General features: G+C 51.6%; 8 protein-coding genes across 8 annotated transcripts; 4 read left to right on the plus strand and 4 right to left on the minus strand.

The window, feature by feature from the left end:
- Positions 1-107: 107 nt before the first annotated feature.
- CCOS01_07425 (uncharacterized protein) lies at positions 108-1833 on the minus strand (the record flags this gene model as incomplete). Its single annotated transcript, XM_060455591.1, has 4 exons — positions 108-356; positions 411-989; positions 1058-1514; positions 1577-1833. 4 exons carry the CDS (start codon positions 1831-1833, stop codon positions 108-110), a joined length of 1542 nt encoding a protein of 513 aa, XP_060313483.1.
- A 786-nt stretch (positions 1834-2619) lies between these two features.
- Positions 2620-3576, minus strand: CCOS01_07426 (NPP1 domain-containing protein; the record flags this gene model as incomplete). The annotated part of the gene is made up of 2 exons (XM_060455592.1): positions 2620-3268; positions 3326-3576. 2 exons carry the CDS (start codon positions 3574-3576, stop codon positions 2620-2622), a joined length of 900 nt encoding a protein of 299 aa, XP_060313484.1.
- Positions 3577-4366: 790 nt separating this feature from the next.
- Positions 4367-5509, plus strand: CCOS01_07427 (uncharacterized protein; the record flags this gene model as incomplete). Its single annotated transcript, XM_060455593.1, has 2 exons — positions 4367-4906; positions 4997-5509. 2 exons carry the CDS (start codon positions 4367-4369, stop codon positions 5507-5509), a joined length of 1053 nt encoding a protein of 350 aa, XP_060313485.1.
- A 149-nt stretch (positions 5510-5658) lies between these two features.
- Positions 5659-9252, minus strand: CCOS01_07428 (uncharacterized protein; the record flags this gene model as incomplete). Its single annotated transcript, XM_060455594.1, has 3 exons — positions 5659-6450; positions 6564-7732; positions 7920-9252. The coding sequence occupies 3 exons, from the start codon at positions 9250-9252 to the stop codon at positions 5659-5661; spliced, it is 3294 nt and encodes a 1097-aa protein (XP_060313486.1).
- Positions 9253-10073: 821 nt separating this feature from the next.
- On the plus strand, positions 10074-10955 carry CCOS01_07429 (uncharacterized protein; the record flags this gene model as incomplete). Its single annotated transcript, XM_060455595.1, has 1 exon — positions 10074-10955. One exon carries the CDS (start codon positions 10074-10076, stop codon positions 10953-10955), a length of 882 nt encoding a protein of 293 aa, XP_060313487.1.
- A 427-nt stretch (positions 10956-11382) lies between these two features.
- On the plus strand, positions 11383-17183 carry CCOS01_07430 (uncharacterized protein; the record flags this gene model as incomplete). Its single annotated transcript, XM_060455596.1, has 9 exons — positions 11383-11432; positions 11632-11761; positions 11819-11875; positions 11964-12029; positions 12460-12604; positions 12692-12826; positions 12944-13271; positions 13476-16641; positions 17025-17183. 9 exons carry the CDS (start codon positions 11383-11385, stop codon positions 17181-17183), a joined length of 4236 nt encoding a protein of 1411 aa, XP_060313488.1.
- A 794-nt stretch (positions 17184-17977) lies between these two features.
- On the minus strand, positions 17978-24784 carry CCOS01_07431 (DNA polymerase family B; the record flags this gene model as incomplete). The annotated part of the gene is made up of 3 exons (XM_060455597.1): positions 17978-23913; positions 23972-24114; positions 24171-24784. 3 exons carry the CDS (start codon positions 24782-24784, stop codon positions 17978-17980), a joined length of 6693 nt encoding a protein of 2230 aa, XP_060313489.1.
- Positions 24785-25637: 853 nt separating this feature from the next.
- On the plus strand, positions 25638-26458 carry CCOS01_07432 (uncharacterized protein; the record flags this gene model as incomplete). The annotated part of the gene is made up of 2 exons (XM_060455598.1): positions 25638-26004; positions 26208-26458. 2 exons carry the CDS (start codon positions 25638-25640, stop codon positions 26456-26458), a joined length of 618 nt encoding a protein of 205 aa, XP_060313490.1.
- Positions 26459-26862: the final 404 nt, after the last annotated feature.

The following is a 26862-nucleotide window of genomic DNA, read 5'->3' on the forward strand; positions in this document are numbered from 1 at the left end:
GGAGGGTCGAAGGAGGAAGCATTAGGTATTGGAGACTCTCAATTACTAATACATGTTTAATCGCATGGCCCCCAACAAGTCTTGTTATGAACAAAGACGGGAAACCTTTACAACTTGGAGTTGAATCTGCCCCGTATGCGCTCCCCGAAGACGTAGAATGATACCAGGATTGGAACAAGACTCAATGCAATGAACCCCAACAAGCTATTCCCCCAACCCAGGCCCAAAGCGTCATACATTTCCAGTCCAGACAAGGGCAATAGAGCACCAAGGAGCGACCTCAAAATTGTCAGTGCCGCTGTCACTGAGGCGGCATATTGCGGATAGGCATCAATGAGATAGTTTTGAATACATGTCTGCCCTGTTGTTAGTAAATGTAAGCAAGATCTACTAAGTGTTTTCGAACTTACCATTGTACCCATCAATCCAATACACATAACCATGACGCCCAACATCGGAACAATCCAGTGGACCCCATTCTGTACCGTCCAGCCGTAGAGAAACAAGCCGAATGGTAAAGCCAACGCACAAGGAACAGTCATGATTGGTTTCAATCGGTCTTCGGGCTTGTGCTCTAAGCCTCTGGCTTTCGTCCGCTTCACAATCAAGTCGGTCAACTGCCCAAAACCGATCACGCCAACGACCATGCCAATGCCGGCGGGAAGGAAAGAGAGACCGCTCGAACCCTCGTCAAATCCATAGTATTCTGTGTAGACAAAAGTGAAAGTTGCTACCAGGAGGTACAGGATGCCGTAAGAAATAGCGATGTAGAGGGCGTTGAGAGTGACCACAGGAGTGGCTACCAAGAGCTTGATCGGGCGCATGGCGGCAAGACGGAGTTTCTCTGACATACGGGTCTGTTGTTCGAGTCTGCTTCGTATCTCTTGGTTTCCAGTCTTCTTCCGAAGACGGCTGGCTTTGTGCTCTAGAATAGCAGGGGGGTACGTTTCCCGTAATACAAGAATTGAGACTGGTATGAATAGTCCTGCCTGAAAGAGCGCCGTCAGTCTTGGAAGTTCCTAACGACATATCGTAAGACCGAGAGACATGAACTTACTAGAATACTGATAAGCCAAAACACCCACCTCCATCCAGCGGCGCGAATGAGATAACCGCCGGCGACCGGCCCAACACATGGGCCCAACAAGGGACCCAGCGCCCAGATTGAAACGGCTCTACCTCGCTTCTCGGGCGGCATCATATCTGCGATGCTTCCGCTCCCAATAGTGAGGGGAACAACGCCAGATAGACCCATCAAGAGGCGAAAAGCAAGCAACATTCCGATGCTACTGCTCAGCGCTGTCCCGATTGTGAATCCTGTGAAGAGGATATTCCCAAAGATGTAGAGGTATCTGCGGCCGTATAGTTCGCTGATCGGGGCTACAAACAGAGGTCCAAGGGCGAATCCGAGGACGTAGATCGAGAGCAGAAAGGTTGCAGTAACGGAGCTGTCATCGTGAAATTCTTCCACGATAAGGGGAATGCCAGGCGCGAACATTGAGGAGCCCAGAGGTCTGGAAATGTCAGCACCAACCAAGAGATATTTCAAGAAGCCAAGAGCCTGAGAATTACTGACGTAACTACGCTGAGAAGAGACAGTATGGCGATGTTCAGCCCCTTCTTTTCATCTGACCAATTCAAGGGGTGCTCAGGGTCGCATTGCCCGTCCCAATCGATGATGAGAGCTTCTGCGTCCACTGCATGGACAGCTTCAGGATCATGATTCTGTATGGGGGCCTTCGAGGCAAGGTTCTGAGCTTGTGGCTCTGGCATATCTGGTAGGATTATGTTGGGAGCCTCAGGAGCAGCTTTCGAATCCGATGTTCCTTCCATAACTGCAAACGAGATCAAAATTCTCACTCGAAAGAATTCGAGGACCATTCTGCACATATGGACTTTTAGTATCAGACAGCCCCTGTTATCGGCCGTGGTAAACCGCATGGTATCAGAAGACGCACAACCCCTGAAACACGCGTATTTGATGTGGGAACGTTTAGTTCCCGTGGTCATTACAGGCATTCAGCAACAACTCCGAACCGAGCAATGATGGAATCATGCGGAATGTGTCCAACAAGCTTCTAGCGGCGTGTTGGTTGCACTCCGGTATTTTCTGGCCCAGCTCCAGGAGGATCCGGGACTCCGCGCCGTCTGTGGGTAGGCGGAGCTGTTCAGTAATTTTCAACCTCGGCTGATTGGAAGTCTCTAAAGGATTTTCTGGAAGTTGAGGCCAAGTGCGGAAGTCTCAAAAGACGTCATCGATAGACAGAATTAGAAGATCGGTCGATATGCTATGATGTAAGTCGGCACGCTTGACCCTTGCATTCCATTTTGACGTCGCTCCTACACCACATCACACCAAAAGCCCTGCTTCTACACACGGTGTAAAGGAGTCGATTATTTTTCATCAAAATTCGTCCATGATCACACTGAATTCAGCAATGACTGAAGGTCATTTGCGTTGCAGGCATGATGGATGGTAGACCCAAGATTGAACTCAAAGAGACACTGCCAAGGACAATCACCCAAAATCAGTGATATCACATCACTTTTTCAATTGCGAATATTACTCAGCTGTTCAATAATCACTTAGACTGTCTCTGTTTGTCTTCATTGATGTATCTAATTATCAACAGGAGGCAGAGGAATTGCAATAGGCTCTTGCTCGCCAGGTGCCAAGTCAGGACCATCAGGGTCCGGGATGTCTTTGGTACAGTCCTGCCCGTCCTTCAAACCGTTGTAGAATATCTGTTGATAAGCCCCATCGAGGGATCCTTGGATATTGGCATCGTTAAACGGCACTTGGGTCTTTTCGTATTTGACGCCAGTCAAGGCCTGCCTCGCTGGGCTAGGTAACGAGCTCCACGCGATAAGAGTGCGATTGGAGGCCGCGGATATGTCTGTATCTTGAAAAGGTGCCATGGCGTTATCGTGGATTGAGACAATCGGGTTCGTGGGTGAAGTTCTGAATTTGAGGTCACCGACAGCCGTAGTACCCCATCTCAAGTGGTCGACCGTGTATGAAATGCCAACGACCCGGTATGAGGAGGGTTTCTCGGCGTTGCAACCCCATCGATTTATCCAGACCACAACGCTGGCCCAGTAGTGGCGGTGCCCCTCATCGTTTCCCTTGCCCCACCGAACCTTGGGGAAGTAGTAGCTGTAAATGATGGCATCACGTCCGTGACTGCTTCCGTGGCGAGCGTAGACTTGGCCGGCGCCGCCGTTGCCGCAGCCTGATCTCCCGCCGCCTGTAGGCTTCAGACCTGCTCTATTTTATTCCATTAGATATGATTTTGTTTATATGACGAACAACGTGGAGGCTTACCCAAAAGCCCCGCTGGCATCAACTGCAGGATACGGATCACAACCTCCAGTGACGGCAAGGAACGGGTTAAATCTACGTTCCAGACGACCGTCTGTCCCGGGAGAGGAGTCCTGTTTGAAAGGTGTGATCATATCATGATTGGCCCATGGATGACCACCTGAATCATCGCCTCCGCGAGGCAAGATGGCAGATAGGGCAGCCTCCGAGAAGAGGAGGCATACTGTAAGAAGGTGCTGAGCTCTCACAAACATGTTGTCAGTGAATGTATAAGTTGAGCTGAGACAGAGGTTATAACACTAGCGAGTCGCTGATGGGATATCTCGAGAGGTGCGTATACTTAAGAGATAATGATAACGATGTTGATATGGGCATTAGTGGTTGACTCCGGTAAATTCTGCCCGCCCTGCTTCAAGTTCTCAGTCGTCGTCCATTTGAGTTTGATTAGACGGCTTCGCCGGCCGCCGCACGGCACGGCACAGTGGCCAGTGCCACCAGAAGCTTCTTGGTCATGGCGAATAAAATAACGAGAATTAGACTATGGACTGCCAAACTTGGGCATTTACATGACTATCTGCCTTCGGCAATATCGACGGTGTTTGCGTTCATCTCGTCCGCAAGAGCTAGCTCAAATACCTCCAAGATATACGCGCCGATTCATCGAAGCTTTTTTACCAGTGGAGTCATTGCTCATTGTAAGTTTCCTAATATCATTGAACTGGATAAAATTAGTGTTTTTGCTAGGAGCCAGCAACTCCCCGTTGTGCCATTCCCGCATTGAATTACTCCTGCCAAGAATGAGGCTACAGCTGACTTTTAAGGAACGAGGCACTTCATATATTACCGAAGGCCAGGAAAACTTAAAGCCAATGGTCATTTCCGCAATATGCTCACTCATTCTGGATGCGCTGGAAGATGTGATCTAGGTAATGCTTCTTTACATTATCTAAACGACATCCGGCTTACGTCCATTTTTTCCCTCCGAAGCTTTCGTTTCTACTTGCCCATTGTGTCTCTTGAAGCCATCAAGACCTCTAACTTACAATGTCAAGCACGTCAAACTCCTTCGGGGCAAGCGGTCTTCGCCTCCTCTTGTCATGGGCAGTCCTCCAAGTAGCCCTCGTTGGCGCATCCCCCACACCAGTCGCAAGACCCGACACTCTTCCCTACCCTGACCACGAACCTCTCGCCAAGCGAGTCGTAGGACAGTTCCCCAGCTTTCCGAATGATTACAGTGGTCGCGTCCAAAAGGGTGTCTACCTCCGTACGCTCATGCCGCTGAGCGACGCGGAGGCGACGCGCCATAACCGCGGGGTCAGCGTTGCGAGCCCATGGCAGAACCAGGCCGCCGTCGAACAGTGGGGGTGGACGCGCGAAATTAACTGGGCGCCGTTCAACACTAACGGCGGCGACGAGTTCAGTGACGGCGATGACTTTGACCAGTTTGAGACCTCACCTGGTTTCGGTAATCTCATGGACGATGTCTTCGCAGACCCGAGTCATCCAGTAGACCCGATGGAGAATGGGCTGTCTACATTCCTGCATGCAAATGACTTCACACTCCGGGATGGCTCGTGGGGAGAGGTCAGTTCTGAATTCCGGCTCCTACGAAGCCGTCAATTTCGGCCTTCAATATTCTGGATCTCTTACTAACATGTTACTCTCTTCCTCCAGCCATCACAAGCCTCCTACCAAAACGTCTTCAACCCTCGCTCAGGAGCAATCATCTTTGACAGAGACTTCAGCCCCCGATATCAAATAGCCGAAAGCGGTGCCGGCGACGTCCCAGAACTTGAACAGCTCTCCGACCTCGCCTACTTCCAATGGCTCGATGCCTGCGCAGAAAAGCGTGTTCGTCCTAACAACATTAACCTCATCTTCCAGTCTCACATCACCTATGTCCCCAGCTTTAACCTCATTGCGCAGGCTCTGTATGACGCCGGGTACCGCAGGGTGCCAGGTTGGGGCGAGAGGGCGACATTTTCAATGGATTCTCGGCCGGGATTGGCCATTCTCGGGAGCACGCACGGCGCCGCTCCGGCCTTGTTCCTCATCCAGCACAAAGCGACATTTGGCCGGAAAGTAATTACGGAAGTGACAGTATGGGGAGGCGCGAGCGGTTTCAGTTTCAGAGCGAACCCAGAAGTTGAGACTCTGAACTTGAGATTCACCGTGAGGGACGCCTGAGTAATTTCTCCACGACATCAAGGAGGCTCTAGAATACGAATAGAGAACGGGAAGTGGTTATCTGGACTGCATGGATTCGACGTTCTTTCAAGTGAGCTAGATCAAACGACCTTAATTATGTGCTCTTCGAGACAACTTTGGTTTCGCCTTCATATCCTGCATAAGTTTCGGCACAGAGTTGCGATAGGTTTTAGAGACTGAGGCAAGTTGTTCGCTGCTCCACCTTGTACATCATATTGCCTCAGATCCTGAATCGCACACGCAAAATCCTTGCTTGGGTTCGCATACTTCGTCCCACTTCGACTACCAGAACTCAGATTATCTAGAGCATTTTGCATGCCCTCGTAAGTTGCGATCTGGTCGACAAATTGCTGCGTGATGGTCTCCTTGCGGCGAGTATCGGGTCCTTTCCATGCATTGGTATAGTAGTGTCCCAACTTGGTGCAGTGAATAAGAAGCGCTGCGAGGCCAGCTGCAAGAGCCGTGGCAACTGACGAGCCTGTACGTCCATTCCTAGTGACAAGATCACTGATTTGTGACCCCAAAGCCTCTGATATGGTATCGGAATCATGGCTGTCACCTTCAAAAACATCCTTGATATCCACGCCTGGGAATAGGTAGTTCAGCCCATTCTGGTCCGTAACTTCTGGCCAGACCTGTCCGTGAGGATCAGCAGCACCAATACAAAACACTTTGGCGTTGTTGATCTCCCGCGGAAACTCTCCTCTATTACCGTGCTGACTGCGTCCTTGGATTCCATCGTCGCTCGCTGCGCAGAACATGATGGGAATCCGACGGCATTCACTGCCGGTGCCCTCACATGCGCTCACGACATTTCGTAGCTCCATGAGCGTGGCCTCTGAAATCTTGTTATTGTCGTTGCGGATAGTCCAAGACATACTAATGATGTCGACGTCTTGCTCTATGGCAGCTTTGATAGCCTGCGCAAGTCAGTCAGATCAATAGCCTTTTCAACTACCGGTTCAGGATCACAAAGCCCGATGACAGAACTTCGCTCGAAAAGGGCCTTAAAACGTGGGGCTATGATGCTTACCTTAGCTGCACTGCTTGCATCAGGTACTCGCCGATTGCTGGATGCGTCTCGGACGGTTTTCAAACGATAAGGTATTATGTCTGCGAAGGGGCAGATGCGAAGAATTGTTTTTGCCATGAATGTTCCGTGGCCACTGACAGATGAATAAACCGGGTTGGGCCCATCAGGCGTTTGGTCGAAGCTTCGACCTTCCAAGAAGCGCGACTCTAGACAACGCATGCTCTTGCTAAAGAGATCAACCCCGTCGTCAATCAGTGCAACCCTTACTCGACGCAGGTGCGGGTTCTTGAAGTCATAGTCTGGCAGCTCCTCCGGTGTGGGGATAATCGAAACAAACTCTTCAACGTACTTGAACCACGGCTGTTCTACAGATTCTGAGGCAGAACCCGCAGCACGATCGGGCCCAGCTGCGCCTGTCGGCGTGACTCTGCCCACGTCTACAATTTGAATGGTCGGTAGACTCTTGTAGTCGTCGAAATGCTCATGTGCTTGGACCAACATTGATTGCCTGGACGACTGCATTTGTACTGGCGCCTTAGTACTAGTTGAGTTCTGATTCGCCTGTCCCATCTTCACTGGCCGTCGCCTTGGCTGCTTCATGCGCCTTGTGAAGCTTTCGATGTTCTTTCGTATGCGACTTTCCTCGATCGATGGTACCGTGTAGTAGATATACACCTTCTGCAAATATTCAAGAGCAGGTAGTCCCTCAGGCTCGCTCCACCCACGCAGGACAGAGTTCCGACCACTCCAATGCAGATGCAGTTCGCGAACCTGCGGCGTTGCTGTCTGTATCACCTCGGGGCAGAGATCTTCCTTGTGCCAGTCGAGAATCTCGACATCAAAAGAGGGATACTTCTTTTTTCCGCGCACAAAGCCTGCTAGAGCCTTTTCAACCTCCTCGTCTCGGTGAGGGTGGTCGCCGTCAAAGACAACAACCTTGAAGATCTTGCGAACACCCCACTCCCTGAACCAATTAAAGAATTGAAGATGATCTGTATAGCGGGATGAACCGTTAGGGGTGTTCTGATCATTCTCAAGGAGGATCGTAGCCGGCTGAAGAAAGACATGACGAAGAGTGTGGTAGTGATCCCGTTTGCCAAAATAATTCCTCACTTGGTTCTCTGTCATATCACGGTATTCCTTAGCCGTATCCATTGCGAAATAGTAATCTGAGTTCTCGGATATTAGCATTCATACAAAAGCAATTGAATAGTGGCCAAGATGCCACTTCCTCATCAATCAATTCAGGGGAAGAAGGAAGGGGGTGTGACGACGCCATGCGGGCATTAGAACCAAGCTACCTATGAAGAGCTGAAGGGATTCTACGCCGGGGGTTCTTCAGTGTTTGAAACTTACGCTGTTCGTTATTTCCGAAAAATCGCTGGATTTCGGTGTCAATCTCCCGGAATGCGTTCCTCGTCTCATCGTTGTGGAAAACAGTCGACCGTAGAAAGCGAACTCCGAGCTCCTTACAAATTTCATCGCTGGCTTTGTCTGCAGCCTCAACATCTTGTTTAGTGAAGCGTATCTCTTTCGGTTTTCTCCCATTTGTCAGACCTCCGTTGCGCAATAGCGGACGACGCGAAACCTGACCTTCTTTTCCCCGACCCTCTGAAACAGATGGCTGATCCATAATCGTGGGCAGGTGGCTAGGTTTCAATATGCTTGGTTTCGCCGGTCTATCAGCATCGAAACTCGGACTCGAAGAAGGTATCCGCGTGTAAGAAGCAGTCATAAGACCCTTCAACATCATTCCGGGCTTAGGCTGTGTTCCCCCAAGCCCTCTTTCTCTCGCGATCTCAGAGGTAGCTAGTCGATCAGGTGGGCCCACTTGTGTCGACGTAGATGCATTCATTTGCCGAAGATGCTGATTATGCCAAGATTCCCTGGTGGCAATATGCCACCTGTAAACGCTGTACTCGGGTTGACGAAGAGAGTTGTTCGCTTTCCACGGCTGAAGTCTGACCTCTTTGGTCACCAAATCGTGGATGCTATTGGGGCATTTGTCGAGAATTAGCCTCACCAATGCTAGTTGACGGTCAGGGTCACTGAGACACAAATCGAAACGCAGAACTTGCTCCAGCGGACTCAATTCGTTATTGCTTTTGAAAAGCATCTCTGGAGCCGCAAGGTTGACTAGAATCTCTAGAAGGTCTATGTTGACCGGGAGCAACTCGTTGGGTTTGTCATTGAAGTTAAAAGCAGCTTGAATAATTTCTCGACCAGCTTCTATGGTGTCGGGATTCTGCTCGTTCTCTTCGAACCAGGTTTCAGCGAAACCGAAGGTCAGTGTCGCTAAAGAAGCTAAGTTGCGCTTCTTCATATCTTGTGCCATGAATTCGATGACGACACGAACCATCTTTTTCGAGCGTCTCCTGATGAACTCTAGCAGAGGAACGGCTCCACTAAAGTTCATCAAAATTGCTTCTGGTAACTTTCCGAGGACGGTGTTCAGGACCTCCGGAGGGCAATTATCTGCTCTTCTGGCATCGCGCAGAAACTGGTGAAGAATCGTGCCGTCTTCGTTAATCTCGTCGGCATGATCCTCGACGAAGCAAATAAGTTCATGAACACGTTGCTTTTCAGACTGGGGATCTCGCTGCTCGCCCGCTTTTATGGCGTCGATCTCGCCTGATATGTGATGGAAGACATCGAAAAAGTCCTTTTCAGAAGAAGGAGGCGTCTCCATTGTTGCCACGGGTTCGTGGGTGAGTTTTGGGCTCATGTCCTAAAATGCGGTGCTCAATTGTGCCGAATGATTGCGCAGAACTCAGAGCGATAACGTACTGGTCTGCGCACGAAATTCCTAGCTTGAGGCGATTGTCATTCGTGACGCTCCCAGGTCGATGTTTGGACGAGAAGCAAAAGATTTTGTTCCGAGCTACTTGCATTTGCACGTAGGCATCGCTGAGACGGGAGAACCCGAGACACCGAGGCCACAGTCCATGTACAACGCGGTTACATGCTAACTTGAAAACTCTCTCTTCGCCATCATGATTGACATATAGTTACCTATGCGATACATTGCGGCATCATCCGATTATCCGAGTCTAGTTGGAAGAGCGAGCAAGTTGGTTGGAAGCTTCCCCTGCATATGCAGCCAAGCCAATATTGCACCCATCTCTGCAAGCTTGACTCTCAACTTGCAACTTGCTACTCCAACGTGCTTCTGTTCACCATCGCCGGGATTCGTCCTACTCCAGGCACACTAGGATACCCGTAATTTTGCGAACAAGCTTTAAGGCGCAGACGTATCAGCAGTGGTTTCCAGGAATAGCCTCGCGCAGCCTTTGTGGCACCGTTCATAGTTTCACAGCCACGTTGTGTTGGTTGTTTTGACGTTCTACAAACAAGTGCCTTGTTTTCGTCGTCCATAAAAGAGTGGGCATCCCCTCCGAATCATAATACTATCTATGTCTACATCAAGCAACACTGCCTCGTTAACAATCAAGCAATCACCCGTCCCTCATACAATCCCTGTCATCTCTCGGATACTACTCAGTGGTCAAGATGTCAGATAGCGAATCAGACGACTTCTCAGACGTTGGTACGGTGATCGACTTCGGCTTGGGTGCGGTCAGTGAGGCCCAATGCCAGTTTCGATTCAACTCAGACGGCATCTATACCCCGCGCGAGACTGCAGTGTTGGTCCGCTGTTCCTTAGCCGACATTATTCACGGCCAAGCTAGTCTAGATGATGCCACCCCATGTGTCCTAGTTGTTTTCGATTTTCAGCTGGACCGGATCAAAGCGACGCGAAGGATACGCCAAGCCATCATAAGCCTCACTCTACCCGAGGGCATTCGCGTGCGCAAAGGAGGCCTCTCGCCGAAGGGAAGAGTTTCATTCCACCCACAAGCAATGACTCTCTCGCGCAGTAATGAGAGTAGTCTGTCCGCAGGCTTGTGTTATGGTGCCTCCATCGAATGCGGTGTCAAACGCAGCGAGACGGTCAGCTTGGACACGACGGAGTACGCCACTGTTAATGGATGGACAACACGACAACCGAAGGGCAGAGTAAATGACCAACGGCCGCATAATTGCGTCAAATGGGCGCTAATGGAGAACCCCGCCCTGCCCAAACACGGTGTCCCGCCTCATTTTCGTGCCGCTGTCTTACTTGAGCGGTGTAATGGAAATACGATGGACAGACCCTTCGTCCTCGAAATGGAAATCAAGTCTTCCGTTGATCTGAAAACATCGATCGAGAATTTGACGGAGATGTTTGGCAAGGTGCCTCGAGGTTGTTTGAGAGTTGATCCCTTCAAACAATCCACCGAAAACCTGCGCAAGTATGATTCGAAACAGCTTGCGGATGTAGTGGGTGACCTTTGGGGATTGTCTTCTGGCGCCTTAGAGACTGAGTCATTTTCAAGAGACTTTGTACGGTAGTGGTCGAGCGGCACAAGCGGGTAGTTGGTTGGTATTCATGGCAAGGTGCATGTAAACGCTTTCATCACATCGCATTGAATCCCTGCATGTAACCTGCGCCTGTCGCTTAGCCTCGGAACAGGAACCCCAAGTTAGGTCAAAGATGGCCAGAAGTAGTAACAGCTAGCTTCGATGTATTTTCAAGTACCCAGCATGTTACTTTATGAATGCGTGATTTGTTGTTGGAATGTTGGACAGAAATCAACCCAATCTGAGCAATCAGCTGATGTATGAGTAGCCGGCCTACGGCGGCTTCCTTCCCTCTACCAATCCATCTTTCTCGGAAACATATTTGTTGCGAAATTGGGATATCTTGGGGACGTTATTTCCCACAGAATCATGAACGACAGCCAAAAGAGCAAAAGTTGCCCCATAAAAGAACAAGATCATGGAGTTACTCGAGAGATTCGATGCGGAGGATGGTGACTCAGATAAAGAGTATGTTGCACAATGACAATGCTGCTGTGATTTATCTCGTCAAATCCTTCTTCGATTCAAGCCTAGTTACGAGATGTTATAGTAACTAAACATATGGAAGCATCCTTGTGGTCCATGGATTGTCATATAGCGGTGGCAGCCCTTGGGAGGCAACCCCGACCAAACCGGCCTGGCTGAGACAAGATTTGTTCAATGATAGCAACTCCAACATCATTGCTTTCAACTACGAAAACTTTTTTGACGGCCAAAAGCCCATGTGCACTCGTGCTGGACTGGAGTTCGTTGCCTGTCAGCTTTTAGACGATATCATGGTTTGGAAGGCATCGGAGGTCAGTATCATCAGAATTTCCTATAACCAGACGCAATTGCTGACCTAGCCTTCAAAGGGAGATCGTCCACTTGCCATTCTAGCCCACGACACGGGTGGTGTGCTTATTAAGATGGTAGGTTGAGCCAAATTACGTCTCTAAACCTGTTTCTATTATTTGTAGAACCTCTCCAACTTAGGACTGACTACATAGTGGACTGCAGGCCTTCATCATTGCTGCTGGCAACCTAAGCAAGTACAGTCCATTGCTGTCCTCTGTTTCTGTCTTAGTAAGTCAATCTTTGAACTTGATCTGGAGAGATTGCAATGCTTACAAGAGCAAAGATCTTCATCGGCTGCCCACACAAAACATCGAGCGCTGAGTCACTTGTTAATGGGTTTGCGACTTTGATCTATAACACTCACAGCATTCCCAGTATCGGCCTTTTCCAAGCTGCCAAACTATGCGCTGAAATGACCACAGATGTGAATCACCTGTTTTTGAACAGCAATCTACCTTTCATGGTGCACATAATCAGCGTTTTCTCGGAGGCACCGAATTCTATTGACCGAGTAAGCACACATACCTGATGTTTGAGTCCTGTCACCCCTCTCCTGTCACAAAAGTTACAACATTATCATAAGGGCGATCATGCAAGATGGCAATTGGGTCATAGAATCGCCATGAACCTTTTTTCAATTCAGTCCTGACCCTATTAGACGTTTGATGAGTTCACTGCTACGCTTGACCTCAGTTGCGAAACTCGCATCGGATTGCCACACCCTCACGGCACCCTGCTCGGTCACGAACTCGACGAGAGAGCGGATAAGTTGCTCAAGGGAAAACTTCAGGTTTCAACTACAGGTAACGCGCCTAGATATTTCTGTGCACTGAATACACCATCGACATTTCTATATGATCACAATCACTAATTTACGCTTCCCTTAAAAGCAAGCTTTAGCAGCCAGAGGCTACAAGTCCTGCTCTCATCTGTGTCTCCGCCACCTACTTTTCAAGCGGGGCTTGAGTACAAGACATTGGATAATTTGGGATTTGAAGAAGACCTCGATGAGTGGATCGAAGGTCGTACGTCAAGCAATATCCGATATATCTGGGCTCCTACGGAATCATTCCCATCGAGTACGATTGGCAGTTTCGTTCGATGGGTGTCGAAAGCAAACCAGCTGTTAGCACCCAAGACAGAGATTAGAGCTTTTATCTACCAGTTTCGAGAGATCAGAGCACATACACAGATTCAAGCGAAAATCCGCTTGAGCAGTATGCGGAATGTGCTCGAGAGCTTCCTAGTCCAGGGTCTTGCGTGCATCTCTCCTCGGATGGAGCAGGACATGGGTGTGGCGAGCTTACTTTCGTTGTTTGAATCAACCTACTCGCCTGCGAAGCCATTGGGTGAAGACTCGCTTACAGTTCTCTTCGTCGTTCTGCACAATTGTCTTCGGCGCAACGGCATTCGTCCAATTTGGTGTGTTTGGAACCTAGAACACTGTGGCGGCGATACGGAGGTGACCAGGTTAGTGAGCAACTTCAAAGAGCTTTTTCGGTTGACCACGCCCAAGCCTGCGGTACTATTTTCCTGGTTGGGACAATCAACCTCTGATTTTGAGGGAATTATGCAAGATGCCTGCATTCATCCTTTTCAATTAGGGTCTTGTTATCAACGCTCTCAAGATCATAGCAGTCAGATCTCTTCAGAATCCTTAGCTTCACACGGCAGCCACGCGTGCGTCGGTACGTTGCCAGAATTGATCGAGGCTGCCTTGTGCAACACCAAAGACGACGATCTTCGCCAGAGTTTCATGCAATTCGCCATCAGGACAGCACAAACAAGCGTATCAGGCGTTCAGTATTACCGAAGAGTCCACGAGGCCATCGACGACGATGGGAAGCTTGATCCACACGCCCTGCAGACTGCAATAGCGGGTTTTCTTACAAGAGATGAGGATGTTTTTACGAATAGCGCCCTTCTCTGGGTCCAATTCGGTTGCCGACCTCTTTCTCCGACTGAGCTTGTCACTGTTTTAGCTCTGGAACGGAGCCTAGCCAAATCACATGGAACCGAATTCATCTCAGGTCAATGCCGTCTTGGAAAAGGTATAGAAGACACCTCATCCGCTAGCTTTTGCCCCATCCAGAACCATCTTTCAGGCCTTATACAAGTAGTTGATGGCGAGTGTCGGCTCACTTACGACATTACTGGCCAACCGGACGACGCTGGCCCCTGGCATTCCCATAATGCCAAATCAAACTTATGGATACTGCGCTGTCTGCTCCGGCATTTGGGTATCGAGGCAGAGCAAAAAGGCCTTGACAGTCAAAGTTCACAATCCGAGTTCATCCGACGTTCACCTTCCCACCACGACTTGACGACGTATGCCGCCAAATTTTGGTCACATCACTACAGAGTTGCTCAATCTCACACATCGACAAAACTAGAAGCCGAAGCCATGGTAGCCAGATTCCTGAAGGTCAACCACGCCGCGACTTTCCTTATGCTCCGACATGTTCAACATGCTGTCGTAGAATCTCCCAGGAGGGCGATTTCTGAAGATACCACAGCTACTGCGGTGGCTCTTCTCGTATGTCATGGTTTCCATGACATCGAGGAGATCGGCATGCTTGCCAGCTGTCCCGGATGGGAACGTAGCCCCAAGACTGTGTTCCCTGCGCTTTTGGAGGCAGTCAGGGGCGGCCACATGACACTTCTTCCGAAGCTCCCTGTTTCTGTCCTCAGAGACAAGGAAGCGAGAAAGGTCTTTTCAGCAGTTGAACCAGGTAATCTCACACACGACTGCATCCATGATCTTTTCCGACAAGCGCAGTCTCGGCAGAATTTCCAACCCCCGTTCGAATTGTTCTTCTGCGCGGCATTCGCCGGCATTCAAGTATGCCCCAAAAGCATCAAAGATTGTAATATTGACAGCTCCACGTGGCTCACATGGCTATTGAAGGCCATTGCTTTCCCGAGATCGGATGCCACAAAGATGATCTCACGGCTTGCAGAACCTCACCTCAGTGAAGACCAAAAGGCTGACATCTTGCTCGCTGCAAGCCTCGTATGCGATTGTAAGGACGTCTTTGCGCTTATGAGCTGGCTCAGATTAGATATCTCGTCCCGATCTCTGCGAGCGCTTATTTACTCGGGCAATCATACTGCTTTGGAGAAGCTGCTGGCGAGCCAGTCTCAGAGCGAGTATTTCTCCAGTGTAGGACTCAAGGAGAGTCTCTACATGGCCGTGGATCACTCTTCACTGGAAATTGTGAGAGTACTCCTCGGCCATGTTGATGTTGTCCGAGACAAGGAAATCCTGATGGATTGCTTGAGTCGTGCTATACAGAAATCAGCATCCAAGGAAGTCTGTCTCTTGCTTCTAGACACGGGAGTCGAGACTGATTACGGGCGTCAAGAGCAGTACTTGAGTGACGCCGTGAAGCAGGATAACACGGAGCTGGCACAAGTGTTCATGGATTGCGGGGTCGGCATAAACGCTCAAGAATTCTCAGGCGAACCGCCTCTTTACGTGGCCGCGAAAGAGGGCACGCTATCCATGGTGGAGTTCCTCGTGAAACGGGGCGCCGACGTCAACATTCGAACTGATGTCAAGGGGCTGACGCCGCTGTACGGAGCGACACTTCAATCGAGACCAGAAGTCGTCGAATATCTCCTGAGCAAGGGAGCCGACGTGACTATTCCTTCAAAGGCGCGAAACTGGTCTCCTTTGGAGGGGGCATATGACTATCCGGCCGTCATGGCACATTTGGTCACCAAGGCGTGGCCACCGCCCGACTATCACCGAGTGGCAGAGTTCGGAGACACCCAATGTACAGCGCTTTTCCTCGCAGCGACGTACGGCAAGACGGAAAGTGTCAGGTTGTTGTTGAAGCATGGCGACCCGGACATCGAGTTCACGCCATCCTCGGATATTGAAAAAGAAAAGGCGGATACGAGGGGGTATACTGCTCTAGCTGTTGCCAGTCTATACTCGCACATGGAGATTGTGAGGCTGTTACTAGAGCACGGGGCCAACGTCAACCATCGGATCCCGGGCACCGGTCTGACACCGCTCCATCTCGCACACAGCGGCGATACACTCGCGGTATTGCTCGAATACGGAGCCGACAAGGAGGCCAAAGACGACAATGGCTACACGCCTCTCTTTTACGCCGTGACGAAGCAAGATTCGAGTCTCACCCAGCGTTTGGTGAACGCTGGCGCCAATTTCAAAGCCACCGATAACTGGGGTCATACCGCTCTGCTAAACGCTCTGATCTACGGCGAGCCGCAGAGCCGTGAAGAGAATTGCAGATACCTCATTTCCAAAGGTGCTCCGATCAACGCAAAGGGTCCAGATAGGTACGGTTCCACCGTGCACAGGTGTTGCAGGTTCGGTGAGGTGGAAGAAGTAGAATTGATCTTGGAGCTGGGCGGTGACGCGGGTCTCTGGTATGGGATGCAGGGCACCCTTCTCGAGGCGGCATGCAATAATGTCAACAAGAATGACTTGGCAGTACTGAGGTACCTAGTCGAGCAAAAGGGGATCGACATCAACGGCCCAGGAAGCTACCTCCGCAGTGCCATGGGAGAGGCGTTCCGGTCTGGCGACGAATCGCTCGTACGGTACCTACTCGAAAAGGGTGGGAGTTTCGACACCCTAGACGGCAACGGACAGCCGGCGTGGTTCAATATCTGTGCCAGAAAGGACGACGCCCTCGAGATGTTTGACATGCTACTAGACGACTACGGAGCGGACGACTTCTTGGCCTCGTTAGGGGACAAGGACAGAATGTCACGGGGTATCCTGCACTGCGCAGCACACTCGGGGCATCTGGGACTTGTTGAGAGACTTGTCGACCTGGATCCAAATCTAATTGACAGTCGTGACGTCGACGGGTGGTCGGCTCTTCACTGGGCAGCGCCAATGGCCTCCATCGAAGATCTTGGAGACGAAGATGTCCCGCAGAAATGGGCAGAGAAGGCTGAAATCATCAAGTTCCTGGCTGGGAAGAAATGTCCTGGTCTGGCAGAACGTGTGCCCGGTGGCAACGAACGTATGTGGTGCGTACTGGAAATTGCGGAACACCACGGCGCGCCTGAAATTATCGTCGCTGCGTTTAGGGACGTGACGGAGGGAAAACAAGTTCAAGTCGAATCCATCAAAGCGTTGTCCAAGCGCGCTGGAAGGTGGATTTGCGATGGTTGCAATACTGTAAGTTTCCCTGTGCCGATATACCACAATATTCGAGCTAACCTAGACGATAAATCCAGCTGATTTGGGGTGCTTTCCTCATTTGCGATGACAATGATTGTTATAAAAACTTTGGGCTTTGCTTCAAGTGCGCGCCTCACAAGGATAAGCTTCATGACCCAAAGCACATCTTCGTCATTGACGAACGAGGGGTCCCAGAATGCCAAACTCTGGTTTGAGTTTATCAAGACCCATCTACGGATCTCTGGATGGAGAGGAACTGGCGAGTATGACGCTTTGGCAAGTGGGGTCTAGAATGAATAGCAGATATGATAGACGTCTGCCGACTTCACAATTCTTTCCATGAGCCCTTTCGCACAATGACAAGAATGAACTAGTAATGAAGCGCATGCAACTCCAGCCGCATCTAATCAGGAACAATACATGTAAGGTATCGTGTGATGTATCCCGTCGAAAGCTGAATGATGGGGATACAAACGTTCCTCATTTTTTTCCAACTCTGCTTCTGATATTCTTACTTTATCTCGAGGCTATAAGGAAATAGGAACGGATCAACACACAGTTCGCTGTTACCCTGAATAAGGCGGGTGTCTACGAAGTGACGCCATTCGGTACTAGGTGGGAGGAGGGGAGCATCTGACTATATCTCACAAACCCGCCGCAACGCCTCACGCTTCCAAAGACTCTTACTTAGACACGACTTCCATCAAATCTCGATATTGGCCCAAGTCCCCACGGATGCCATACAGCCGTCTCGGTCCGCTCAGCGATACCCTATTCCTCCCCCCCTTAGAACGCGAACAAGTCACATTCACAGTCACAGGGATTGCATCCATATCCTGAATTAAGTATTCGTATTCAAGCACGTAAACCACGGCCTCTCATGCTTTTTCAAAGGGCTATCTAGTATATCATCCCTCCCACAAGTCTCACATCCCCAATAACGCCGTCAAATGCAACCCAAACGCGCCTGCCCATGCCCATCCCTTCTCCCTCTTCCCTCAAAGAGGCCTCAAAGACCCTTCCTCAACCCCTCCGTAACCTCCAACAACATCCTCAACCCATAAAACTTAGCCACGCTCCAATACACACTCAGCCTTCTCACAATATCCGCCCTCTTGACACTCTCAACCCACGTCCCGCTACAAGTACAATGCTCCATAAACTCATTCATCCGCAACGCGCCACACTTGCCGCACTTGAGATCCTGCGTAGTCCACTCCACCACAAACGCCTCCACGCTCGCCAACAACGTCTCCTCGATCGCATTCCGATCATACTCGGCCTCGCAAAACGTACACCGCCAAGGCCTCGTCTCCGGTCCCAGCCGCCGCCCGTCGGGCCCAATCTCCGGCAACAGGTCCTCGTCGCGGCAGAAGTCGAGGTCGCGCGCCATGGTGCAGCTGTCGCAGCTGAGCTGGATCACCTTCAGGCTCTCACTCGGGTTCTGGAAGGCGCCTTCCTTGCTGAACTCGCGCACGTCGAACATGGCGAGGAGTTCCTTGCGCAGGAGGCGCGCTTCGAGGGTGATGTTCTTGTCGAGGGAGAGGACCTGCATCAGGGACTTTACGAGCTCGAGGACGGCGTTGCGCGAGGAGAGGTGGGCGAGGTGCGAGCCGGGGAGCTTGGGGAAGGAGTAGTCTTCCGCGAGCTCCGGGTGGAGCAGCTCGCGCTTCTGCAGGTTGACGAGGTTGGCAATGTCCTTCTTCAGGGGCTTCTCAAAGACTTTGCCTAGGATGATTTGTCCCTGTGCGCCCTCCGCGAGGGCCTTTTGCGGGAGTTGTGTAAGGCGTGGCGTCGAGGAGAAGTCTCCGTCTTGAGGGCGCTTGAGGTTGTGCATGAGTTGGATGAACTCAATGACCCAGTCCTGGAAAGTGGGCTGCAGGCGGATAGGGAGGAATGTCGCCATTTGCCAGTGCATGACGGTGTCGAGAGTCTGCTGCTCTGCCTCCACCACCTCCTGACAGGCTTTGCCGCCATAGTTGAACTCATCGTACCATACTAGGTAATCCCAATATTCCTTGATCTCAAGATCGATGAAGTGGAAGAGGGGCTTGCTCTTGATCGACTTGATAATGTACTGACTGTAGGCATACGCGGTACCGACCTCGGCCTTGGTCGTCTGAAGCAAAAGGCGGTTCGAGTTGGCAAAGATGACCTGAGAGCCGACTCGGCGGAAGTCGGCCATGAGCTGTTGGAAGGCCTTCTTGGACATCATCTGCACGTAATAGTGCAGAGCACGGTCATACAGGAAGGAATCGGGATTCTCGACCCAACGGACCAGGTGCTGAACCATGACATCGGCCATGGTATTGCCCTTGCAGGCCTCCTGCCACCAACTCTTCACCATCTCTCGGAGAACCAACACACCAGCGTTGGCAAACGTGCCTTCTGACGAGATGACTTCGTCGCCAGCCGCGTTACCATCTCCGGCAGGATTGAAAGAAATAGACTCGGAGCCTTCCAGCTCATTGATAAGAGAGGATGTGAGTATGGTGTTGATGGCTAGGTTTCTGACCTCCAAGTCGATGCAGACCGAGGAGAACGTGCCAGGGTTGTTGATTGAGGGCATCTGGACAGTTTCGAGCGGGCCGATAATGTCATCCTTCTCGTGACCGGCATGGTCGGGACGAGGGCTTGCGGACCACCACAGGACAACGTTGTTGTTCTGCAACCTTCTAGCATAGGCAATATCGATGAGGAAGCGCGGGTCCTCTCGCTCGAGATTACAGAGAGGAACCTCTCCGTACCGTGCGAGTGTAGTGAGATGCAAGATCCAGGAGCCAAGACCGAGATAGTGTCCAACAAGCCGTCTTGCAACGACTGCTTGCCAGCCAAGTGGCGGCAGGGAGCTATCCGCAGCATCATACTTAAGCGGCAGTACTGGAAACTCGCCGAGAATCGGAACGTCATTGATGAGCATGTTGCGCTGGGATGATTGGATAACCATCATGAGTGGTCGCAGCTCGTCCTTTCTCATCTTCTTGACAACGTCACTGAGTTCCAAATGCGCCTTTCGCCTCGTCGTGACCTGGGTGATTTTGAAGTTCAGCTTCTCCTGGTATGTGAAGCAATCCTGCCAGTTTGTGCCCTCGGCCTCTTCTCCTCGTCGAGCAAGCAGCTCGGTGTAAATCCGGGAGATGTTGGGGAGGTCCTGGCCCGAGTCTCTGCCCTTCTGTAGGATAATTACATGTGCCTCGTCCTTCAGTGTAGAAAAGACTCCAAAGATTTGTTTGTCGCCAGCAGTGACGTGAGAGACGTAGATGTATGCCAGGGGTGAAGTTTCAAGATAGGTCTTCGCCTTCAGGGGACGCTTGAGACCACTTAGATCGAAGCCTTGCTCCAGGCCCTTTCCGAGGACTGCATGTTGCTGTTCGTCAATGGTGCAGAGATTACCCAGTTGAAGCACAGCCCGAATATTCAGCGGCAAATGCTTCTCGTACACGCCTTCGACACTGGGGTGGTTGAACAGCAGCGAGAACTTGTCCGCCTCATTGAAGTAGACGTCCTCAGGAACCGTAAGCTTGAAGAGGTGAACGGAAGAGTGACCATTCGGAAGCGTGTGGTTGACCTGCTCGACCTCACAGCCAGGGATATCAACGTCGGGCATTTCGCCACTTCTCAAGTTCAAGAACACCTGTCGCGGGACCTTGATCTTGAGCGAGTGGATCTTTGCATCAATGAGAACGTGAGCGTTGACGATACCAGGAGTTTCCGTCGGCTTGAGATGCAACAGCTGCCAATTGCTCATGTAAGTCATATGGGCTTGCTTCATGAACGTGTTTTGGATGTTATTCTGGTTGTTGCCGCGTCGGTCTCCAAAAAGCTGTCGTCTTCGAATGCGAGCCTGCTTTTGAATCTTCCACTTTTGCTTCTGGTATTGCAAGAAGCCAATGTAGTCGTCTGAGGGGGAGGGCATAACCTTGGGCAGTGCGGCGAAGGGATCAGTGCTCTCAGCAGCTTCGGGAGACTTTCTCTTCTGGGCAGTAGGCTGTGAAGCGGCCACCACAGACGTCACGGGCTTTGGCTTGAGTAGCTGTGTGCCGAAGTCCTCCATGTCGGTTGCGGACCGACCGTTGCGGTTGGTGATGTCTTCCAGTGGCCCCTTGGTGAAAAGGTCGGTGAGCTTCTTCTGCTTCATCTTATCGTCCTTGATGTTGATCCGGCGTTGCAGCCAGTCGGGGTGAGCCACACGAGGAACCGGGTTCCTGACTTTCTGGAGCGCAGCAGGGATGGTGATGAGCTTCTGGATAACGGATCCCAGGCGCTCGAGGTAGTAGTCCCAGTCCAATAGAGCTCTCGGGTCGGTGTCCGCAGGTTCCTCCTTGAGCCACTTCTTGAGGTAGAAACGCTTCGTCGTCTCTTCGGCAGAGAAGATGGCAACCGGGATGGCTCGCTCGGTGACGGGCGCGTTCTTGGGTCTGGCGCAGATAATGAACTTGCAATTCAATCCCTTGTCCTTGACCATCTGTTCACCCAAGAAGTCTGCCAAACGCTTCGCCGTGGTGATTGAAGTTGACTTTTGCGAACCGTACTCCTCCAAGGTCTTGGACATGCTTCTGTTCTCCGAAATAAGCTCCATGAGTTCCTCGTCCGCCAGCGTTGCACCCTTGCTGTGCAATACATCAAGCCATTGGTTGGCAACCTTGGCAACGGCAGCATAGCACTCGGCAAGAGTTTCTCCTTCAAGAAAAAACTTGAAGATTTGCTGCTGGAAGATCTTGATGAGCTTCAGCTCACCTCTGCGCTTCACCTCGAAACCCTTCAACTCGGCCAAACTGCCGTCGTCGTTGAAGACTGCATAACGCTTCTTCAGATTCTTGTCCTCCTCCTTGGAAGTGGGCAAGACCATGGCCTTGTAAGGGCCGTCGACTTCGAAGAAGATGGAGTTGTCGCTGTGCGTCTCGTACTTGAGAGTCTTGGGGTCTGTGAGCGTCTGGTATTGGTGGTTGGTGAACTTTGCGTGAACCAAATGGTTCAACATGGTACAGGGGTACGAAATGGTGACCTTCTTGCCTCCCTTGGTCTTGAAGGCGAAGTTTTCCGGGAACGTGGCGGGAAGCATACACCAGATACCGTCCGTATCCAATTCCAAGGGACGACCCAATCGCTCAACGAGCGACCTGGCCAGCTGAATAATTGTCGCTCCCGTCAGACACGTAACACCAGCCATTTCCATGGAATACCATCTGGAACCCTTTCTCATAACATAACCATAAAAGGAGTTCAAAATAACCTTGTGAGCAAGCTGCAGCGAGTCGAATAGAATAATCATCTTCTTGGCAGCATCGACTTCGCTGGAAGTTGCGCCAGAGGACTTGAGGGCCTCCGTCTTGCCCTTCCAGACCTTGGCCTTGCCCTTGTAGTCGTATCGACGATCACGGAAATCTCGTACGGTGTTGATGTAGAACGGATTCTCTCGCTGGCAGATGATGGCCTCCTTGACAGTCGTCGTCGAGTCGTGAATCTTGTGGTAAACCTTTTGCGAAAAGATCTGCAACCGCTTCCGCAGGAGAGCAGTCTGCTCGTCGGGAGACAAATCCTGAAACGTCCTCTGAGGCGAATTCGGCCACTTGCCGGGGAACTTTTCATTCTCCAGAGCATTTCTGATCATGTTGTACTCGTCGCGCTTGGCCGGCAAGTACTCTCCTCTCCACGCCCACGGCATGCGTCTATCGCACGTCTTGCCTGGGCGATTGAAGTCGCATGCCGCGCAGTCCGACTCTTGGATCATGGAGTCTGGCTGCAGACGGTTTGTCGTCATGATATTGGGGTACATGGACGCAACGTCGAGATGGTAGATGAGGGGTCGCTCGCTGCGGTTCGGTGTCTCCTTCAGTGCGCGTAACCGAGAAGCGATTTGCTCCCTGATCTCGTCATAGTTTTCAATATCGTCCATGGACTTCTTTTCCTCCACCGTAATACTGAATTTCAGCGCGGCGTCCAAATCATTCAACAGCTCATCAACTGCACCCGTGTCAACCGCAAAATTAACGGGAATATCCGCGCGGAAGACACCTGCTTCAATACTTTCGACGTGGCCACCGACATACGTCTCTGAGTCAAGCAAGTGTCCTTCGTAGAACGCTTCTCTTGGCGACACATGCTTGTTTGGTAACACAATCTCTTGTTGGTAGGCCTGCACCATCAACAACATCTCGCAAAGGGTACCGGTACCCTTTCGCAACGTGTCGTCACCACCAAGCGGCAGAATCGTGCATAGAGAGAAAATGAAGGGATGGACGTATTTCATGTACAGGTAGTACGTCGCCACAGCATCGGAAACTGAGTACTCGGCCAGGGTCTGGGGGCGTTCCTGGGCATATGGCGTCATGAGTTCGGGGTCGAGCTCGTCGGGGTCGTAACCGAGCTTGGCGACGGTGACGGCTTTCAGACCTCGAGATCCCTGAGGCAGGTAGGAGTCACGATTCACCCAGTGGAAACAATCCATGTGCACGCTGTAGCTGCACTTGTACTGGTCCTCGCTGTCCTTCTTCCAACCAATCTCCTGGTACATGTCGATGCCGTTGATGCTAGCTCGGGCGTCCACAAAGGGCCAATCGAAAAAGTCACCGTTGTACGTCGCAATGACTGTCGGTCTCGCCTCCTTGATGTGTAGGAAGAACCTCTCCAGCACGGCCTTCTCGTCCGGTTCGTTGAAAATCATAAAGGGTCCTGGGTATTCCGGTTTAGGGGTGTAGTCAAAGTCGCCAATATCCTCGGAGATGATTTCTCTGTTCGTGATCAGGAAACCCTGCCCGTCAATCATGTACGAAATCATCATGACCTGGTCGATGGCGGCGTCGGGGAATTTGAGGGGCAGTTTCGTCGTCTCGATATCGTAGGCCATGACTACCGGGTCTGCCATGGCCAGGCGGTCCTCATTGGTTGTGATTTTTGTGACGCCGTGCTTCACGTCGATGAAGTACCATTTTCCCACCCGAATATCTGCAATCAGGACTGGTTAGTCGTGGCCGGTCCCGAGCTCCGAAGGACCCAAACCTACCCATATCTATCATTACTCTTACATGGTACGGCACGTCGTACTCTCTAATATCGACAATGAAGTCGCTGGCGTCGGCAAAAGAAGCATTCGTTCGTCTATCGTCATCTCGTGAATCGTCAAAAAGGTCAAAGTCGCCATTCATCCTGCAAGCATGTCAGTCAACCCACTTCATAAACCCCAGAACACCGCAACGACTCACGTTGAAACCTCGGCATATGCGTCCAAAGCATCCACATTCTTCCTGTTCTTCGCCGCAATAGGCATGATATCCTTCCTCGCCGCCATCAAATCCGCCACATTCGTAAACCTCAGCTCCAGAAACGTGCGGCGGTACCCCAGCAGATGATTCGGCATCTTCAAATCCTCCTTGTCCACCCTCTTAATCGTCTTGACGACGCCGTCGCCAGGCACGCGCTTCAACCACTCCTCGACCTCGCTCTCGCGGCCCTTCTTCACGGCAATCAAAAAGTAGGGGTCGTACTCGACCGTCGCCTTGAAGTGCGCGCCGTCGTCCTCGATAAAGTAACAGTCGAGCGCCGCCCGCCCGTTGGGGTTCCGGTCGTCCTCGACCGAGGTGGGCTGCACGTTGACGAGCCAGCCCTCCTTGCGCTTGCCGCCCTCGTAGCGGGCGAAACCCATATTCTCGTCGATTTGGTGCGCCAGCCGGGTGCGCTCCCACTTTTCGTCGGCCGAGGTGGCTTCGTTGCGGCCCGAGGCGGCGAAGGTGCGTGTCGTTCGTGAGGGGCCGTGGTAGGCTTGCTTGCCGCCGCGGCGGTAGCCCTTTTGCGGGCGCCGTAGGCTCGTGTTGGGCATTGTGGGCGGCTGTTATGTGGTTGAGGTTTCGGTAGGAAGGGGAGGTCTCGAGGGATCTTGTTGATCGGTGTAGATCTCCGTCGGGGGACTCTAGGTAAAGGAGGTCTCTCGAGGAAATCGCAGCCTCTATGGAGTCATGAGACAAGACCACAGAGACAAACAGCTAGGTTCGTAGCAGTGGGGAAGACTTGACAATGAGGGACTGGTGGTGGGTATCAAGAACGCTCTCTCTCTCTCTCCGTCTCTGTCAAGACCAACAAATAAAGGCAAGTTTGTCTTGGTGACGAAAAAAAACCAAGAACAACCGAGAGAAAACGGGGTATTGACGATCCTAGGAATAGGAATTGGACGAGTGGGAGAGTGGGATTTGTCACTCTAGTATTCAAGAACGAAAGGCATTGAGCTTTTGCGCATTGAGGACGGGAGTGGAGGGCCACTATCCAATTACTCGTTGTCCAGGGCACAAAAAGGATGGTGCCAAAGACGCGTCGTCCCCGTCGCGACTTTACGCGAAATCTGCACGTTCTGCAGGCCAGAACAGGAGACCGGGGGACCCACTTCAATTAAGCCCAACATCCCGCGCGACAGCTGCGCAGCGCCTGTGCAGCACACACTCAGTCTGCAGGGGAACTTAAACGCAGAGGCACGGACCATGGACACCGGCCCAGCAACGAACCGTCGACGGGGGGGAGTGGAGGTCCAAATTCGGTGGACGTCATCTCAGGCCACGGGCAGACTTTGAGAGCTTTACCGGGTGACCGAAAATCAAGCGTCGGGATTCACAAGAACCAGTATCGGATGCGCTCGATCTCATTCACACTAGACGCATATAAAAGCTAGACCTTCGCACGTAATGGCAGACTCACCAAACATCCCGGGCCCCAAGAAAGAAGGCCAGAAGCTGTACCTCTGGTCCCGTTCAAGCCAAGGCCCAGTCGGGGAGGGAGCTCCGGGTTCAACAACACCTACAACGGCGTCACCAACATCACCATCACCGGAGCAGGCGTCCGACCCTAAGCTCAACCCGACCGACTTCCAGAAGAACTTCCCGACGCAGGACGGTGCCGCCGCGCCGGGGTACCCGTCTATCGGCGAGGCCGTCAAGACCATCAAGTCGGACGACTTCCTCTCCGTCACGCAGACGCCTTGCGCGCGGGATGGGTTTCTCACCGGTATCGCCAGCGGTGCTGGTGTTGGAGGATTCAGATATGTCTTCGGAGGTAGATCTCCCCTGGTTATTCCTATTCTACCTTGTCTCAATTTGGGAATCCCCCTCTCACATCATCTCACCTTCACACTCACACTCACCTTCACACTCACACTCACACTCATACTCACACTCGCACTTACATTTCCTCCCCTTTTCCTACGCTGTACTCATCCTCATCCATACCAAAAGCCAGCCACTAAAACTCTCGACCAGGCTCACCCATCAAGGCGGCAAACTGGGCCGTAGGCAGCTTCCTCATCGGCTGCATCGGCTCCTACGAGTACTGCCAGATGAAGCGGCGGCAGGAGCGCGTCAAGATGAAGCGCACCGTCGAGGTCTACCAGGAGACCATGATCGACAAGCGCCGCCGCGAGATCGAGCAGCTCAAGCAGCAGGCTGAGCAGAAAAAGGCAGAGGAGGAGGCCAAGGCCGCCAGCCAGAAGTCTTGGTACAAGTTCTGGTGAAAGGAACTCGTTCGTGGTGTAGAGGAAGAAAGGTTGGCATCTCCAAAGGGATCCTTTGCCGAGCCACGCCTTGTATGAATAGCATTCCACAAAGGGGGAAAGAGAAGGGCGTCTGCGAGTGGCTTTGGCCCGCGATGCACGCGTGTTGAAGTAACTGTATCATCATCCATTCGATTTGGGGGTATAAAAGAAAGACTATTTGTATCATTCCATCCATTCTTCCTTATTCCCCTGTTTCCTATAATTCCTGTCGCAGTCTTTGCTGCGTGATGTGAAGGGGATATCGTGCTGGCCATCATCCAAGTGATGAACCGCAATCCAGAAAAAAGTCCATTCGTAAATAGACGCACCCATATGGTTCATAAACGCCCCCTATCCCTAACGCCATACGAAGCCTTCCATGG

The sequence above is a fragment of the Colletotrichum costaricense genome, assembly GCF_030867565.1.
Source record: "Colletotrichum costaricense strain IMI 309622 chromosome Unknown Scaffold_7.1, whole genome shotgun sequence".
Classification (NCBI taxonomy): Eukaryota; Fungi; Ascomycota; class Sordariomycetes; order Glomerellales; family Glomerellaceae; genus Colletotrichum; species Colletotrichum costaricense.